The sequence below is a fragment of the Athene cunicularia genome (assembly GCF_003259725.1).
Source record: "Athene cunicularia isolate RWA chromosome 8 unlocalized genomic scaffold, athCun1 chr8_part1, whole genome shotgun sequence".
Lineage (NCBI taxonomy): Eukaryota > Metazoa > Chordata > Aves > Strigiformes > Strigidae > Athene > Athene cunicularia.
In genome coordinates, this window is record NW_020799109.1 from 15842620 (window position 1) to 15860857 (window position 18238).

The window sequence follows — 18238 nt, forward strand, 5'->3', positions numbered from 1 at the left end:
GTCCTGCGCGGCCGGGCGAGGGGACCTTCCGCAGACGGGCTGGTGCGGTTGGCGTTTTGCAGTCACCTCAGGTGAACCAAGAAGTGATTTGAGGGAATGCGTTGAGTTACGTGGTCAGCGGTGCAGGAAGAAGCATCTTTTTGATGAGTTTGATACTGCTTTCTTGGTGCTTTACGTGCTGCTAGCTGTATAATAAAGGGTCTTTTTTTCTTCTTTTTTTTTCTTTTTTTTTGACAGCAGTATTAATTGCTATCCTCTGTTTTTGCAAAGTTTTAGCTGAAGAGCGTGATTTCCCTATTCTGTACTTCCAGAGCTCTGTGACATTTCACTGGCATCCATTAATGCTACAGCAAGAACATCCCGAGTCCTTGGTCAGTTCTTTGGTGCTCTCTGAAATAGAAATGGCTTACTTGAGAACAGAAAGAAAAGGCTCCGGTCATTTCTGCATGTTCGGTGGAGTGGTGGAAAACGCTGTGTGGTGAAAGTACTCCATCATGCTGCAAGGAGGGAAACAAACTGGATTTTCTCCCATGTCCTTCGTATGCTTCTTTCCTTTTTAGAGTTCAGTATACCATACCCGTAGAAGAAGCTGTGCTAGTGCAGGAAGGATGGTCTCATGAAAAGATGCAGATATTTAGGCCTTGGGAGTTTGGCGCTGAATTAGTAACTCTGCTTACCAGCTTTGTGTGCGAGATGGGCATAAGTCACTTAGCACTCATCTGTATCCCAGATTCCCCATTTGTAAAACAAGGCCATGGGATTTCAAAACCCCACTAGGGATAAGATCAGATGTCTGTTTGGATCCTCTCTATAGCAGGATGACTGAAGGCATAATAAGCTCTCTTGAAATCTAGCTAGGTATTGCAGGTCACTCTCTATGTGTATGAATGTAGAGTTTGATCAAAATTTTATGAGTTTCAAAAAAGATCAAATGTAACATTACCTTCCTTGTTTTTCAGGCATAAGCAGTTTCTTGTGTTTGAAGCACAGGTCAGCTTTTCCTAGTTCATTAGCCATTATCAGCTTTGCCAGGCTTCTCAGGAAAGCAGTCTTTGACAGCACCTTTGGTCTCAGATGGAAATATGGTTGTGTCCCTGTAGAATGCTTCTTTCTGTTACATTATGTTGCTCTTTTCATACTACCAATAATTAAACCAGCTTTTTTCCCCCCTATTGATCAGTTGCTGAAGTAAAAGAAACCTCTATCCTCCCCATGCTAACTGTTGACATGGAAAACAAGGAAAATGGCTCTCTGGATGTCAAAAAGTAAGTGAATCCATAGTGTTCAGTTTATGTAAACAGCACATGGATTTTGATTGTAGTTTTCCTTTGACTTAATGTGGTTGTCAGTGGTGGGCACCTCCATCTTTGCTCATTTCAAATCTTCCCTGTTCTCAATTACTTTTACTGTATTTCAACTTCGATATAGAAGAGTCTCAGGCACTGAATTGATTAAAAGTGATATGTGGGAGGACTGTATAGCAACGGAGAGATGTAGAAGCTAGTAACTTAAGTCAGTGGTATACCTTTCTCCATTGATTTTTTCTCTCAACGAGAGACTAAAGCAAGTGGTAGGACTGTAACCAGTACTCTACCTCTGCTCACCTGCCTGCTAGTGGCTTTTGCAGAACTGGTGCCTGATGGAGTGAGGTGTCCTGTGTGGAAGTCTCCTCTGTCTCATTCAGAGCCTTTGTCTGCTGACTGCCCAGCCATCTAAAGCTGAGAAGTAGTAGCAGCAGCAGCATATGTCTTTGATACCAGTTCTCTTCTGGAACAGATCTTTTGTTTGCTGGAGAAGCCCTAAACTGCTGGGCTTTTACTTCAGACCTAGGGTGGGAATAAGGCAGAGACATGGTGTGCACTGCTCCGCAGTTTTCTTTAGTGTGGTAGACTGCAGGCTGAGGGATAGAAACGGTTTTGGAGGCATTTCTGTATCCTCAAAGGTCAGCAATTCTTAGATTAGGACTAGCAATTCTGAATGAAGTTACCATCTGAGAAGTGGAGTTCTGTGTGGAAAAATTTGGCCTTGCTGCTTTAGGGTTAGAGAAGCCTTGCTGAGATAGATATATACATATATAGATAAGTTAAAAAAACACCACCAACAACACAAACAAACCACAAAGAAAGGCACTAGAGAGAGTTCTTAGTCTTCATTCTCTCTCTCAAACTGCAACACTTCTGCAAAGCTGCACCTCATTTTTATCCTTCAGATGTGTTTTCCATAAGCCTTCCAAGAAAACTTGACAATGCTTAGGCTTCCAGGCACTAGAGTAATATAAATAATATTAACAACAGTCACTTCAGGATGATGATAAAATACCTGATTATGACACAGCATCAAAAGATCTGATGGCAGCCATTAAAATCAGCAGGGTCCCCTTTTGCTTGAGACATTGGTTACACCACACCACCATAAAATGCATTTTCCTATTCAGTGACTATGAATAGATTATATTATGTATGTCCCTCAGAAACCACCTTCAGCTGGCAGTCTTGCTTCTACAGTGAGGACTCTGTGGTGGGAGGAGAAAGGAAGCAGTCAAAGCAAGGACATTTACATTTAATCATTTTCTGCTGAGGCTTAGGTGATAAAGGCTCAACTACTAATTTTGAAGGTGGCTTTTCAAAACCAGTGGGGATTGTCATTAAACTGATCAGGAGCTGTAGTTTCTAAATGAGTGTATAGAGTATGTATGTGCGCATATCTACAAAAAAAGTAGTTGGCACTTTCTTGAAGTGGTTATAAATAGCTTGGATAAAATCTGTTTGTTCACAGCTATATCCTTTCGGGCCTTGCTGCTTCTGCCACATGATGGCAATAAAGGCATAGGGACAGTGGTGGAGAGCAGACAAACCTAATCTTTATTCATTATCAGTGCATGTAGTATCTTGTTACAATGCCTAAAATGCCGGTCCCCTTAAGATTTTACAGCATCCAGGATGTCTGGCATGAACTGGTGTATGGCTAAGCCATGGCTGTTATATATTCCCTTTTCTTGTCTAAAGAATAGAGCCCTGTGCAACAGCAGGGCAAGGAGGAGACTGTTGAAGTCTAGAAGCCAAATGAGCATCTGTGTGAGTAGATGGGTTAAAATCCAGGCAGCCTCCAACAGTCTACCACATGCCTTTGAGTCTTCTGCAGCTGTAGCTGTGGAAATTGGCTCCACTTGAGGTCCAGCATGATGCTACTCCTTGAGGCAGGAACTTGCTGTTATTTCCTGTGATTAGTTAATGACTGAGGTACAGCCTCTGAAGTCACTGCAGTTGAACCTGGGATGGGGCTGGACCAAGCTGTAGTTCCCTAGTGGTAAAAGAAGAGCTATGTGAAGAATTAACGCACCTGGGCTGAAATACAAAATTGTGGGAGCGAGAGTTTGGGACCATATTTAGCTTGAAATTAAAGTGTTCTGGGAAGTAATCAAAATAGAGTTTAGGAGGTATTTTTATAGATTGAATCTTTTATTTGCTATTTAGGAAGACTTAAATGTCTTCTAGGATTTATTATGTTGGGCTTTTTTTTCAATATACTGAGTTGGGGTTTTGTTAGTTTATTTTAAGTAGAAGATGAGTCATTTAAAGTGACAGTTAACATCTTAGGGAAAATGCAGATTTAAATATAGTTCTTCAAATGCTGCTTTTACAAATGTGTAGGTTTTGTGTGGCACTTTTCACATTTTACTTCTTAAGTCTCACAATGTACACAACACCAAAAATCTTAATTGAAAGGCTTAAAAAAAAAAAAAAAAAAAAAAAATAGCGCAGCTCTGATAAGGCCAGATAGTCTCATTTTCAATTTTGCTGAGTGTTGCCTTTCTGTGTAATCACAATCAGTGAAGTGATTTATGAAGTAAGCCATTACTTGATGAGCAAAAGTAAGAAACGCTGGCCCTTTGCTCATTGCTCCAAGATATGTGTATATTCCATTTGATAAGTGAAAAAAACTGCTCATAGAAGACCAAATGCACCATACAGAGTGATACTGAGGTTGCAGTGTGAGTCCCTCGGGCCAGAATTTTGTTGACATGTTGAGAGGTACATTCCAAGAGTGAGGGGAGAAGGAAAAATTATCTGTGTTCCTTTTCCAGCTGGTACCATTGAAAATCCAAGTCCTACCTCTAAGCTTTAGGACCTGAAATGGACAGGATTCTGACATCTGCCCTGATGTGTACATTTTTGATATTTCTTCACTAGCGTTATGATTAAGCATGCAGAAAGTGTAAAACATCTGGCATGAACTTTGGGACTTCTAGTTGGAGAGACATGTTAAAGAAGTTCTTTCTTTTGATGTCTTGCTTTTCATCCTCCTAAATTGCTATAGGAAAGGCAATCAAGCTCACTGTCTTTTTTACCAAGAATTTGCCAATGCACAAAGGTTATCTGAGATAGGTTGAGGATAGGAGATGCAGGATAAGCTTAGTAATATGAATGATTGGTTGGTTTTGCTACTGTGGAAAACAATTGCCTGAGGTCAGTGAATCACAGAAGGAATTTGTTCTGATTGTGTTTAACAGATGTTTTCTTGGGCTCCTAAGTATTTAAAAAGTCCATAGATTTGTCCAAAGTTGAGTCCAAAAGCAATTTTGGGAATTTTTCTATATTGAGCAATTAGTGCAATCATTGGTTCCTCTTTTTTTGTTTTGTTTTGTTTTGTTTTGTTTTGTTTTACAAGTAAAGATGGTTTCCAGTAGTTTCTACTCATGTTACAAAGAAGCACAGGCTCATCTGGGAAAAGAATAATCCACATGGTGCAATTCTTTATAAGTACCTGGTAGCTGAAAACAAGCTGCAGTCTTGAAAGACAGGAATTTGGTACCTCAATCATGGTAGTCTTTGTTGTCCAACCACAAAGGCAGCACACTTGCAGGAAAAGATCCTGACACTATCTTTGGCTGATGTGAAGATTCATATACTTTCTTCTTTTCTGAAGGGAGAGGTACCTCAGTTGTCCCCAGCATCAGATCTTTGACATGGAAGAGGACAGGAGTGACTATTAAGGCGGGTGGAGGTGTGTCAAAGGATACTTTTCCTGGATGAACAAGGGGATGTACATGGGGTGTGCACAAAGCAGCAGCAGATGCTCTGCACACATTTAGTGATTACTTGTCTGGATTTGCACTTTGCAGTTCAGTAGAGAATGGGAGACCTCCGGATCCTGCTGACTGGGCTGTTATCGATGTTGTGAATTATTTCAGAACAGCTGGATTTGAAGAACAAGCCAATGCTTTTCAAGAACAGGTAAATCTTTTAGGAAACACCTTTTAACTGCCACCAGTTTCTCACATTGCACATTTTTTTTGCCATGGACCTGCTTATATACTGTTAAATGGGAGTGAAAATCACATGTTAATATGGGGATCTGAGTGCGTTATTGGGTAAAAATCCATGGGACTATGATCTTTGAGTAATAATACTGTTCCACAAGGTGTGGATAATGGGTGGGAGTTTGTTTAAAAGTAATCTGAAAGGTGAGGAATCTAAACAAATTTGCTGGCTTGGACTCAGTTTTCCTATACAACTCACTCAGTTTCACTGTCCTGTTATTTAAAATGTGAACAGTAATTCCTTTCTTCCTTAGTGTATTGTACAAATACTCTCATGAGTATTTGTGAAATCCAGGGCTCCTAAGAAGCAAGTTGCTTTTGAAGACCTAGGATGAAAAAGGGGCTGCCGTGTTGCACTGAGCTTGGCAGTACAAGTGAACAGGGAAAGAAAAGTTGGCAATAAGGGGGAAGAATCTTTTTATGCACAGGAGCAGCATGTTTGCAGGACTCAGTCTGAGAAAGAGGTTGGGTCTTCATTTCTGGGCCTTGTAACTGCTGATGCTGATGGACAGCTTCTTTCGGTAGATTTGATCATCAAAGAGTTTAACAGACATATGGCCCCTTGTAAATCACCTGTCAGCACACTGGTGTTAGTGGGGCAGGATAGGGATGGTGGCTTACTTGGCCTACAGCCCACCTGTTCCATAGAGAAGGAAGTTAGGGCTACGAAGATGATCAAGGACCTGGACCACCTGCCTTATGAGGACAGGCTGAGAGAGTTGGGGTTGTTCAGCCTGGAGAAGAGAAGGCTCTGGGGAGACCTTATAGCAGCCTTCCAGTGCTTAAAGGGGGCTACAGGAAAGCTGTGGAGGGACTCCTTATCAGGCAATGTAGGGATAGGACGAGGGGTAATGGTTTTAAACTGAAAGAGAGTAGATTTAGATTAGATATAAGGAAGGAATTCTTCCCTGTGAGGTGGGTGAGACACTGGCACAGGTTGCCCAGAGAAGCTGTGGCTGCCCCCTCACTGGAAGGGTTCAAGGCCAGGTTGGACGGGGCTTTGAGCAACCTGGGCTGGTGGAAGGTGTCCCTGCCCATGGCAGGGGGGTTGGAAATAGAGGATCTTTAAGGTCCCTTACAACCCAAACCATTCTGTGATTCTATGAACTTACATCTCCAGGTTGTCAGTTCAGTACCTTCCCTGGTAAGTATATAGGTTTGCGTGCAACTATAAGGAAATCTATTGTCAACACTTGTATTTAGTTACTAAAATAGATGGTTTGACCTTCCAAGGCACGGGGGTAGTGCAAGTTATTGGCAGCTTTGCAGGGAAACTGTACATCTAACATGAAATAATGTTACTGTTGGTGAGGTCAATCTTGCTGACCTTCAGCACCTGGACAGTGAAATCCCATCCGATTGTAACTGATGAGTATAACAGAGTATCTAAATTTAGCTCTTTGTACTTGGGGGTGAAAAGCCTAGTGTTGGGTAATTCTCTGGCAGGGTGCAGAGAGAGGCTCTTTCTGCAGCTGCTACTAACTTTTCAGAATTTGAAGACAGGTAAACAGGCAAAAACCCCTGTTTAAGTGTATCCATTCCTTAATACCAGCACCCATGTCTCCTCAACAGCCCTGGAAATGTGGCTTGAAAAAACACACAGGCAAAGTAATTGGAGCCTCTGGGGTTTTTTCCTTATACTGACAGATATCTCTGACTTTCATCAAATATCTTAACCTCTCGGCACCTTAGCTGGCTTGTCAGTAATACTGCAGTAATTACTACTGATCTTGCAGCAGAAAGGTGAGGCTAACTCATGAGTTTTGGCAAAGCAATTTGCAACAGCCTGATGGAAAGCAGCATAGAAGTAGAGTGTAAAGGTTTTATTAGTATTCTGCAGTGAGGGCAAGTGGCTTCAGGAGGATAGCTGAAGTAAGCTGATTTTTGGCAGTGTGTTGCCAGGGCTTTGCTAGGATAGCCATGGGCAGAAATGTGGCTGTGATTCCACTGCCAACTTCACTTTATGCCAAAGCCTTGGAGAGGGAGGCTGACAGCTGCCACCAGGATGCGGCCAGGAGATGTGGGACAGACACTCACAGCAGAAGTCATTGCCACTTCCTTCTCTCTCCATTCCCTTAGCAACATGAGGAGCAGCAAGTGCCTGGTTCTCCCTGCCAGTTCTGCCAGCCCATTCCTTGCCTGCACCAGGAACAGCCCCAGGAACAACCCTGTCCCTTACTATTGGTGGTGTTCTGTTTCCTCTACACTGTTTACTAGCCACTAACTTTAACTCTGTGTAGTTATGGTATTTATTATCAAGATCTCCCAGGTCTTCCAGGTAGGCAGTGCAGTCGGGTTTTCTTTGAACCCTTAGCCATGCTCTGTCTATCGAGTCATCAGGCATGCAGCTGAAGTTCTGGCTATCTCTTTACCATTTGTACTGCAGCTTGCCTGGGGCCACAGAAACCTAAATTTATTTGATCTGCTACTTCCCTGAATATGTACTGGACAGGGAATGAGGTTGATAATGGTAAAGTATTCTGTTTCACCTACAACACTGGGAAATTGTTTTCCACTGAATTGCTTCAGTAGGGGTAGCACAATGATTTCCTTACGAAACATCCATAGCTCAGAATGTAATCGTGAGATCTATTATTACACTCAGCTTTTACACAACAGTAACTGAGTCCACGCTTTCTTTTGATGAATCTGCATACATCTGGACTCGCCCGAAACAAGTGACTCAAAGAATTTTTAAGACCTGAATTTTTATTACAACATTTTAAGGAAAATGAGAAGACATTTAAGGACTACAGAATGTTTTATTAAAAATGTATTTTAAATGCTGGTTAGAAGTGATGATTGTATGATGATTATACATTATTCCTTCATGGACTTCCACTCATGTCAGCAAGTCAAAAGGGCTCACTGTTGAAAACAGATTCAGCTGAAAGATGTTGCCCAGTAACAGAAAAATATAACATCATCAAGCAAATCAGACAAGCCAAGGAGCTGGGGGCACAGGATAACTAAAGAGAGAAGCAGACCAGATGGAAGATGAGGGTGTGAACACCTTTTAAAGAACTGCTGCTTGCCAGTACATGGCTGAGCTTTCTCTAGGAGCTCTGGGAGCACAGGGGACTGTGGCTCACTCAATGGATGAAGCTGTCTGCCATGTCTCAAGACATGCTAGTGCTATGCCTGACCTTCATTACTGCCCATGTGGCTTCTTAACCATTGGTATTGTGATAGCCAGACAAGCCCAAGTAACCCAATGGTAGTTTGCTGGCCTCAGTGCAGTGCCTTGCCAGAAGGAAACTGGAATTTGATGCTAGCTTTTGTCCACTGCTGCTTTCTGGCAGAGCCATGGCATGGATGAGTGTGTGAGAGTGCTGGCTGCTGTGCTTTTGTGTTAGCTGTACTGTAAAACCTTGTAGTTTGCAGTCACTTGGAGAAAGAGCAGAAAGAGTGCTGGGAGGACTTTAAGCTTAACTAGTCCTCTGATTATTTGCTGAAGACAATAGCTATTGCTGCTGAGGTCATCCTGGCACAGTGGGGAATTACTGTTAGCTCTAGTTGTGCAGAGGGGTGCCTCTGCAGATGACATTAAAAAGGTATACCAAAAGGTCACATTGAAGTGGCATCCTGAAAAAAAATCCAGAAAATAGAGAAGTCGCAGAGAAGAAATTCTGATAAGTCACCAAAGCATACAAAATTACCTGGTACAAAACCTGGAATTACTATGACAAACCTACAGAAATAGGTTTAAGTGGAAGACTAAAAAGCAGTGGAAGAGGTAAAGCTTACAGTACACACAAAGATATAAACTGAATTCTGAATATGTAATTACTAATTTCTACCCCGATATGTTTAGAGAATCAGTTTCCTATTCGGTAAAAGCCTTAGTGGTTACCAACATTTCTAGAATTCATGGGAACCCCGTGGAAGAAGGGGGGAAATGAATAGATTTTTTTTTCCCTATTCTTGGAGTTTCTCCTATTCCAGGTACTGGACTTACTTCCTTTGGATCATGCCAAGCTGGAGACTGGTTCTGCCTCCATAGCATCATTGAACAGCAGCAGAAAAGGCAACTTCAGATCAGTCATAGCAATGAGCAAAATACTCACTGGTGTCAAAATTCCCACAGAAACAATTGCGACAAATGGAAAAGAGAGGATAGAAACTGGTTTTAACCATTAACATTCTCAACAGTAATTGGAAAGAGGCACCTGCTGTAATTGTGTAAAAAGTTATTAGAAACATTTTTCTTTTAGAAATACTGTTACATTGCGCTCCTCTGAGAGATTAGCAGTCATATCTATTAGAGACATTTTAAAGAAATTCCACTTTCAGCTTAGCTTTGACTATATAGCGGTTTGTCCATGTATTTTGTATTTATAAACTATCAAATCATAAGAGAGGTCAGTCTGGACAAATTCGTGCTGAACTCTTATATAAGCTCCTCTTTTCACATTGAGTTGTAATCAAAAATGGGATCTCTGACATTTCCAAGACAACATTTAATATTTCTAAGGAAGATGCTGCAGTGGGATAAATTGATGTGTGATGTTTATAATATTTATAAAATACAAACTTTGGGCAATATATGATCATGGACAACAATAACATATGCAAGCATTTGAACTGGTTGTTGGCTACTGATAACAAGTTCAACATTTAACAGGGTTTTTTTTAATTAAAAGTCAAAAAGAATGGAACAGTAGAGTGAAGTCCAGCGCAGGAGAAATGCCATAAGACTACATACTACTTTGGGCTGTGACAACCTTAGGAGGACTGCTGTGTTGCGAGACACCAGTCAATGCATTGTTGTGTAGCTGTAGCTGCTGTTTCCTGAGTAGTGCAGTGTGACTGAAGTGTAGGAATGTGTAAAGAAAAGGATGGTACCATGTCTAAAACAAATGGGATCTGAGAGAGGTCGATTTTTTCTCTTCCATTTTGACCTTTGAAAAATCATTTATAGGTAGTTTTTAAACATACAACAAGGTTTGAGGTGGAAGAAACCCCAAATCCTACAGGATTTCTAATCTAAATAGGTCAAAAAGCCAAGGTTTGAGAAGAAAAAAAAAAAAATACCAACAACCCACATATCTGTGACTTAGAAGTGAGAATTTTAAGCAGGAACAAGCAAGGGTTGTTGAGACCTAAGCTGGGAAGTTGCTGCTTTTAGCCTCTTCTGTTGTAAGTGAAGGAAGAGAAATTCCTTCAGTGTTGAGCTCTGCAGATAGGCACTTCTGAAATTTCTGACTGCAGGAGTCTTGCCTGCCTCCCACCCCAGACTCATGGGAAGGTTGGCCTTTTAAAGAAGGCACCTGAAATTATTAGCAGATACCGACTAGTCCAAACTTGCACATTGCTGTCAATGGTAATTCTTCTGAAATGCACTTCATAAGCCTTTTTCTTAAAGAGTATCCTTCCCTCAGTGGCTGATAATTAGACAATCTGCACATGTACTTATTAATTTGAAACAGATTTACAAAGAGGGAATTTTGAAATTATGCTCATTTGGGTTTTGTGCTTGACTAAGTAGTATTTATGCCTTAGCACAGATGAGAACTGGAAAGTAGACAGCAGAATTTAGCAGCTATAAACATAGTTTCAGGAAAATAAAGGCTACTATTTCTTTTTTCATTGATCCTCTGTAGGAGTCTTCCATGTGTTGCATGACTGTTCTCATCTGTTAGATTTGTACATTTGTCTTTATCAACTCTTTAATTCTTCTTATAGGAAATTGATGGCAAATCATTACTGTTGATGACAAGAAATGATGTACTGACTGGACTTTCATTAAAACTGGGGCCTGCGCTGAAAATCTATGAATATCACGTAAAACCTCTACAGACACAACATCTAAAGAACAACTCTTTATAGCGAATTGTCTAATTGGGGTCACGTTGTGCCTCAAACAATAAATAAGCAATTTGGTTTCATGTGATGGAACTTTGTAAAGAGAGAATATATCTATTAAGAATTTAAACCAAATTATGATATATATCCTATTGGATAGAGTTGGCAATATACTATGTACTGAGTCTGAACTGAGAGAGGTGGTGTGTATTTTTTAGATAGTAGATAACAATTTTCTCTTTTAGGAAGTGTCAATGAGCATGTTGAGATAGCTACATCACTGTATCCAGAACAAAAGGGAGGTATGTCATTCTCATTTTTGAGCTAGACATGTTCTTGATTTCATGAATTAAAATACCAAACAGCCCCCACCCCCCCCTCCCCTGCTGATAAAGTTTACATGCATCTTTGGGAGATAGAAACCAGTTAAAGTAGGTTTTGGTTTACACTAAAGACCTACTAAACTTATTACTACTTATAATTTTAGGATGGGACTGACGCTTGCCAACTCACCCTTTTTTGCAGAGGGTCCTATTTTGACCTTATTAAGGTTTACTTGTGGTATGCTGCAATGTTTAAAGCTGTACATACAACTAACATAACCCCTTCGATAGCAGAAGGTGTTGCTGACAGGTGAAACTGGATTGTGTATTTTTTGCTGTCCCTTTAAATTTTCAGCTTGTTTTCACCTGTTTTTAATAGTAGTTCTATGTAAAGTATAGTTGGTTTTTAAAAGTTCATGTTGCTTTGCAAAACAAAAGAAACCTTCCTTTTATTCCTTTTTTAATTTATGATAACTTGTTTTCTAACATTATGCAGAAATTTGTAAAAAGTAAAATTCTGCCCATTTTTAATATTGTCTGTCATTGGTGTTGTAATGGTTGATTTTTTATTTTTTTTTTTAATGCTTTACTTAATGGTTTGAATACTTATTTTAAAAACTAAAAGAAGCTGTCTCGTCACCATACATCTCTGTTAAAAGAGAGTCTTGTTTGATCTGTTTGTACCAGTTCCCTATTTGATAGGTTGCTTGCTATATCCCAATAAAGCATTGCTTATGTTTGGATTCAGTTTACTTTACAGATCTTTTACTTCCTCTGTTTCTTTGTTGTGGTATACTGGAACTCCTGTTTTTCTTCATTTTCCCATTAAAAAGGTACCAAAATCTACTTAATATTCTATGTTCTTGTGATTACTTTTAACACCACTTACCAAGCTATTTAAAGATTTCATTATTTTTGCTGCTTCTTATCTAGTGTTGTATACTGCTGAAGGAGAAGCCCTGGTCACAATTAACCAGTAATGTCTGTGCTTCTCTTACCCCTTTCTAGAGCTGTCGGTGGTGCAGAGGTGCTGTGCTGGCCCTGGTACACAGGGAGATTTACCCAAGAATGCCTGGGAGGTAGCTCACAGATGGTGCTAAGCACTGTCTGGGCTCAGCATCTTCTTTGGCCCAGAGATGACCCCTGAAATTGGAATGTAGGGTTACCCCAGTGAGGCTGAGCAAAGGAACCAGGAAGTAGGAAATCAGCAGGAGAGTGTGGTGAAAGTGGAAATGGTGAGGGGGTGCAGCTGAGAAGGGAGAAGGTAAGAGAGAGTGGTGCTTTCTGCCACGTGGAGACAGGATTCAGGGAGAGGAAGGAGAAGCTCCTGTAATCTCCTGCCTAGGTGGTGGTTCTGTCTTCACTTCTGATTTGCCCAGGTGTGAGGTGACTGTCAATGCTTCAGTGCTATGAGAGTTGCTTGTGGTTTCTGGTGTTGAGATTTGAGAAGGGATAAAACCACGTTAATAGCTATGCTGTAGGTAAAGCTCACAGTATATGGTATAATACCTATATACAGTAGCATGCTTTCTTGTATACTTTCTAACCTTTATATTGTACATTTATTTAGAATTTGAGACACATGGTAGGAGACAGGAATGTATTTACCATTTCTCTTTCTGTCCCTTGTATTGTGCTCACTTCAGATGTTGGTCTATTAGCAGCAGGTTTGTAAGTCACAGCCTGAATTCCACTTATGATTTTATTTATAGTTTGGTAGTGTCCAGAGATACCTAATGGGAGTAGGGATCTTCTGGAAGAATAGATTCAAATAGAGGCCATCGTCCCTGCCTTGATGAGTTTTCAGGTACAGTCTGTATCAGACTAATTATAGGCTGCAATTGAAAAATTATACATGAAACTCCTAAATATTTTAATATAGAATTAAGTAGGTTTATGAAAAGGATTATGTGAAGCAGCTGCATGTTGCAGTCTGGAGATGCCTACCAGCCCTGTATTTGTAGAATAGTTGTTGGAGGAGAATACATAGTGCTATGTTACTGAAGGATGAATTGAATATTCTGTTTTCTCCATTTGCATGTTTGGTGTGGGATTGACACATTTTGTAGATCTATGGATGACACAAATAAAAGTAAAACATATTTATTCCATGAGGGAGTAAAAATCTCCACTGTGCAGCCATGAGTGCACAGTGATTACTGAGCACTGTTCTTTCTTTTAGTATGTTTTAATGAGCAAATGAATTCAGAAACATCCAGGTTGTATTCCCCTTTTGATCAGCACCACTAACTGGCTCATACAAATAGAGGCCTAACAGAAAGCTCACTGCAAGTGTGAAAGGGAATTTGGAGGATGTTGCTCAGAACTGTAACAGGTTTTTTTACTGTCCCTGATCTTTATTGTAGTTTCCTACTGTTCTCTAAGCTTTCTAATGCTGCTGTTCTCTTTGTGCAGGTGACTGTTCTGGTTTTGTCTGTTACATTCTCCTTGCTGTTTCTGGGAGAAAAAAAAATCTTTTGAAAAGAGACTGGAGGGTTTGAAAGAGGAAGTCAAAACCAGATTATTTTTAGCTACCACTCCTCTTGCAGAAAACACAGCTGCTGTTGAGATGAGGAAGCGACTGATGGGCATTACTGGATACCATGTCAACACTGCAGTTCTGAGATTTGCAGAGCTATGCAGGAATCTAGTTTATAACATGCCCACAGCTAGGAGAGTCCGTCTTCCTTAAAAGCCCTCCCTGGGCTTTGGGCTGTGATTAAGCTGCCAGGTGTCTGACTACTCAGCTGGGTGTGGGAGTGGTGATGGTCTCAGTGCTGCAGGTCTCCTTGCTTTCACACTGAATCAGCAATTTATGGAGTGGCCTCCTTCTCCTAGGGGCATCTTTAAGGACCAAAGCAGCAGTCAGCTCCCCTGCCCTCCTGCCAGTCAGCACAAGAATGGAGAGATGTGCTGCAGCCAAGGTCCTCCTATTCCCTGTCCAACCTCTTACCCTTTTCATAATACAGCACATCTATCAGAATCTTTCACAGCACTTTCAAAAATGGTTTGAAAGCATTACAGCATGCCTTTTTTGGTGTAATGGTTATGAAATATATATTGGTATTGTTCATCAGCTCTGATGTTTGCTCTTCTCTCAAGCTGTAGATACACAATGCATAGCATGTTCTCTTTGCATCCAAATATAGTGCCAAGTACCACACATAAAGCACATATAAGCCAACTATCAGCCAATTATGCAGGCTGTGGCTGTGCCTGTCCACAAAGGTCGCTTTCTTAACCCAGTGAAAATTGTTCTGTCTGCTTGGTGATATCTCCCATCGCTGTGTGTTATTGTTCCCTTTAAAACAGTTTGCTCTAATGGGCTGCTCTGTATCAATCTGTAGAAAATTCTTTGCTCTTATAATTAGAGGACAAGACTCGGCAGCTGTAGCAAAGGGAGTAGCCACCCATGCGTCACTCCTGGCTAGAAATGGCCCAGACAAAATGTCACGTTAAGCCCTTTCTGACCATGATTATTTGCTAAATGAAGTCTTCTATCTTTTCTAGGCTTTTTTCAACATGTTCAAATTCTATTAAGTCTTCTACCTCTTCCTCTTTTTAAAAGTCAGCATTTAATTGGTCTGTTATCTTCAACACTCCTCTTTCCACTGTCACACTTTAGTTACAATCACAGTTACTTGAAAAGCAGAGGCTCTTACTTTCTCTGAGTCTGGGGGAAGCTACAAATTTATCTCTCCTTTTTTTTTTTTTTTTTTTTTTTTTTTTTTTTTTTTTTAAATGACAATATTGTCTAAAATGTAAAGACTGAGTCTGAGCAGAACCAAAAAAACATTATCTCACTTTGTCTCTAGTTTTTCACTTCCAAATCAAAACAGCAGTTCCCTCCCTTCTAGGAATGGGTTTTAGCCCAGAAGACATGTGGGAAATTAATTGAATGTAAATACGCATGTGAACAGTGTAACTGTCAGTGGCTCAGTAGGTAGCAGGATGAATGGAGTGATAGAGGGAAGGGTCTGCTCTACTCTCACCTTCACCTCCGGGACAATTTACACAGGCAATGGATTGGCTTCTGCTTCATCTAACAGAATGAGAAGACTTGGTGCTTGGGGATGTCAGCCAGGAGAGCCCATCCATGTCCCGTTCCATCACACCAAAGGCCTCCATACACCTTGGCCTCTGCGTTGCTCAGTTTTGACAGCAGCTTCCCGTGGGAGAGGTGCAGAGGGCAGTGGCTGTCATTAGCCCCCTGGCAGCCTGCGAGGGCAGTCTCCATTGGAATAATGGGCAGACTGATTTAATAAGTAGCTTTCATTCCTGGTGGGAAGGGCTGTGTTCTTTTTAATATGATGATGCAACATGGTCATTAAATTCTTTTTTGCTTAGCCCCTGTAATTAGGGAATTGTTTGATTTAGTGATGTTCCTCTGGATCCCAGATATGTATTCAACTCCCAAAATAACATTAGCTGGTAGACACTGTAAATTTGGGGAATGCAGCTGTAACCTCAGACACCTGGAGAGCCCAAGGAGGAGCACCATGAAGACTGTAAGTAGCCTTTGGTCTCCGTATGACAGTTTCATTGCTGCAGTAAGCTTCTGGTGAGTACTGGAGACCACTGTTGTATTTATATGCTGCACTCGTGAGCATCTTTGTTAAAGGAACAGCCAGCAGTTATAACTGCTGTATCATCAGCTGATCTGCTGATAAGGCAACAACAAATGTTTTGGCACTGGGAGGCTTGCACTCATCTCAAGATGTTATTTTCCCCTTTTCAGATGATTGCTATAATCCAGCTGCACCTCTATGAACACTCGGCAGTACTTGCTGTGTTGAGGATGCCCCTGACTTTGTAGCTGCTAGATTGTATCAAAAAAAGGAGGGAAGGCTCACCAATTGCACCCATCTCTGATTCAAGAGTAACATTGCTTTGTCGTGGGCTGGTGGATTGCATCAGGAGGAAGGAAGTGAAGAGTGAGGAACTTGTAGCAGAGTTTGTTTCCCAGCTGGGGACCAAACCACAGGGAGAAGTGTGGAAGCGGGTGTGTACCTTTGGTGTAGCAACACTGTTTCGCAAGGATACTCCTACTCCCTCCTCCCTTCTCTATAAATACCACAAGCCAGTTTGCCTGCGCTTTTCTACCTGGAAATACGTGTAATCTGGAAGACTTGGAAACATTGCAGGAGTACAAGGACATTAAAACTTGAGCTCTCGTCTTTTCCATTCAGAGGTAGATTTTAATGAGTACCAAGGGGGGCTTCTGCCCCCTCTGGTTTCTGCTGTTATGTTTCCCTCTACTCCAAAGGTTTCTCTACCCCCTTATTTTTCTAGTTTTGAAACCCTCCGACGTTGTTTGGTTTGGGTCTTTGTTTTCAGCTCTGAAGTGAAAGCTAAAGTTTTCAGCTTCCTTCAGATAGGAAAGATACTTGTCCTCACTGTTTTTTTTTTGGTGGCTTTTTTTTTTTTTTTTTTTTTTTTTTTTTTAATTTTCTGTTGTCTCCCTTCTTTGATTTGTCTCATATTTTTTACTATCACTGTATTCCTCCCTCTTCCCTCTCCCGTCATCTTCTCTGCTTATTTTCTAGTCTCTCTTGCCTCTGTTACCTTATGTTCCCATTCCAGGCTGGGTCCCCTGTTGCACCTCCATCAATCAGGGCCTGGGCTACAAATGTCTGTCCACACAGGCTAGCATTTACTTGCAGGGATACGTGACCTGCTATGGTCAGCTAACAGGACTGAATGATTACCTTTGCTTCTTCCCCCCAGGTTGGTGAAGTACTCCTCCAGCTCTCTCTGGCAGGCAGCAGTAGGGTATGTGCCCCTTTCCTTGTTCTCTAAACTGCTTGTTTTTTTGTGAGCCTGGCAGAGGTGAACTGCTGTCCTGGTGTGTAATTTGGGATGGATCGTGAAAGCAACATGGTAGGCTTTGAAGCTGAAACTTTGCAAATCCATAATAAAACTATGTAATAACTAACTCCAACTCATGTTGTTTCTTACTTGATTGCCATAGATCAGTCATACACCAGCTGATATATAAATGCCCCTTATATATTTTTTATGTATAAGTTATGGGACCAGGTGTGTGTGCATGCACCCAGGTATATGTGTGTGTGTCATTTCTTTCTCAGCCTGCTATGAATAGTAAGGTTCAATCTCAGAATCAGAAAACAGTTTATATCCTAATTATAGCTGAGATATGAGTTGACATTTTTGATCTTATAACTAGAGAACATTTGATGGGTTTTCTTTCTAGATACAGCTTTGCACTTTCCAGGAAGAAGATGGTTGGCTGTTGTATGTACACAAATAGGGGGATTCTAAGTTTAAAAATATTTATATTGAGATTTCTAGCCAGAAAGGGGTTTTTTGGTCACTTTAAGTCAGCTCAGTTCAACTTAGAAGCAGAATCCTGTACTCCAAAAAAAAAAAAAAAAAAAAAAGAAAAAAAGAAAAGAAAAAGACAACTTTAAAGAAGAAAAATACTAGCTGTATTAGTTAAAAACCAAGAGGTTTAAATATGTGTTGGAAAGCAGGTAGCCTGAATATATATAGAATAATACAGCCAGTGAAGACAGATCACTTGTACTGACCCTGATGGTGACATTTCATCTCAGTTTTAGATATTGGCTAATGAGTTTAGCTAGTGCATTTTATCTATGTGGCATTGGTTGTGTGTGGAGCATGATCAGCAGCTGAGGAGGACTGTGGTTAACTGTCCTGGGCAGCTATCAGAATTGAACAGAAACAGGATGTGAAAGAATTGGATGCTAAAATGATGATAAGATTTTTGTGCACTTGAAATACACTGTTTCTTGGTAGAAGGCTTCAG

The 18238-nt window shown here is 40.8% G+C and overlaps 1 protein-coding gene across 4 annotated transcripts in view; it reads left to right on the top strand.

Annotated features, from left to right (window-relative positions):
- The window catches only part of SAMD13 (sterile alpha motif domain containing 13), a 15506-nt gene extending 4016 nt beyond the window's left edge, over positions 1–11490 (top strand). The window contains exons 1-5 of one of the 4 annotated variants that reach the window (XM_026854369.1): positions 249–371; positions 1181–1265; positions 5123–5234; positions 9266–9502; positions 11006–11113. In XM_026854369.1, the coding sequence (XP_026710170.1) occupies positions 1213–1265; positions 5123–5234; positions 9266–9460 (360 nt within the window). In that variant the 5' untranslated portion in view covers positions 249–371; positions 1181–1212 and the 3' untranslated portion in view covers positions 9461–9502; positions 11006–11113. Of the gene's footprint in view, positions 1–248; positions 372–395; positions 540–1180; positions 1266–5122; positions 5235–9265; positions 9503–11005 lie in introns of those variants that run through there. The other 3 variants (XM_026854371.1, XM_026854370.1, XM_026854372.1) reach the window with 3 other exon arrangements.
- The last annotated feature ends 6748 nt before the right edge of the window (positions 11491–18238 follow it).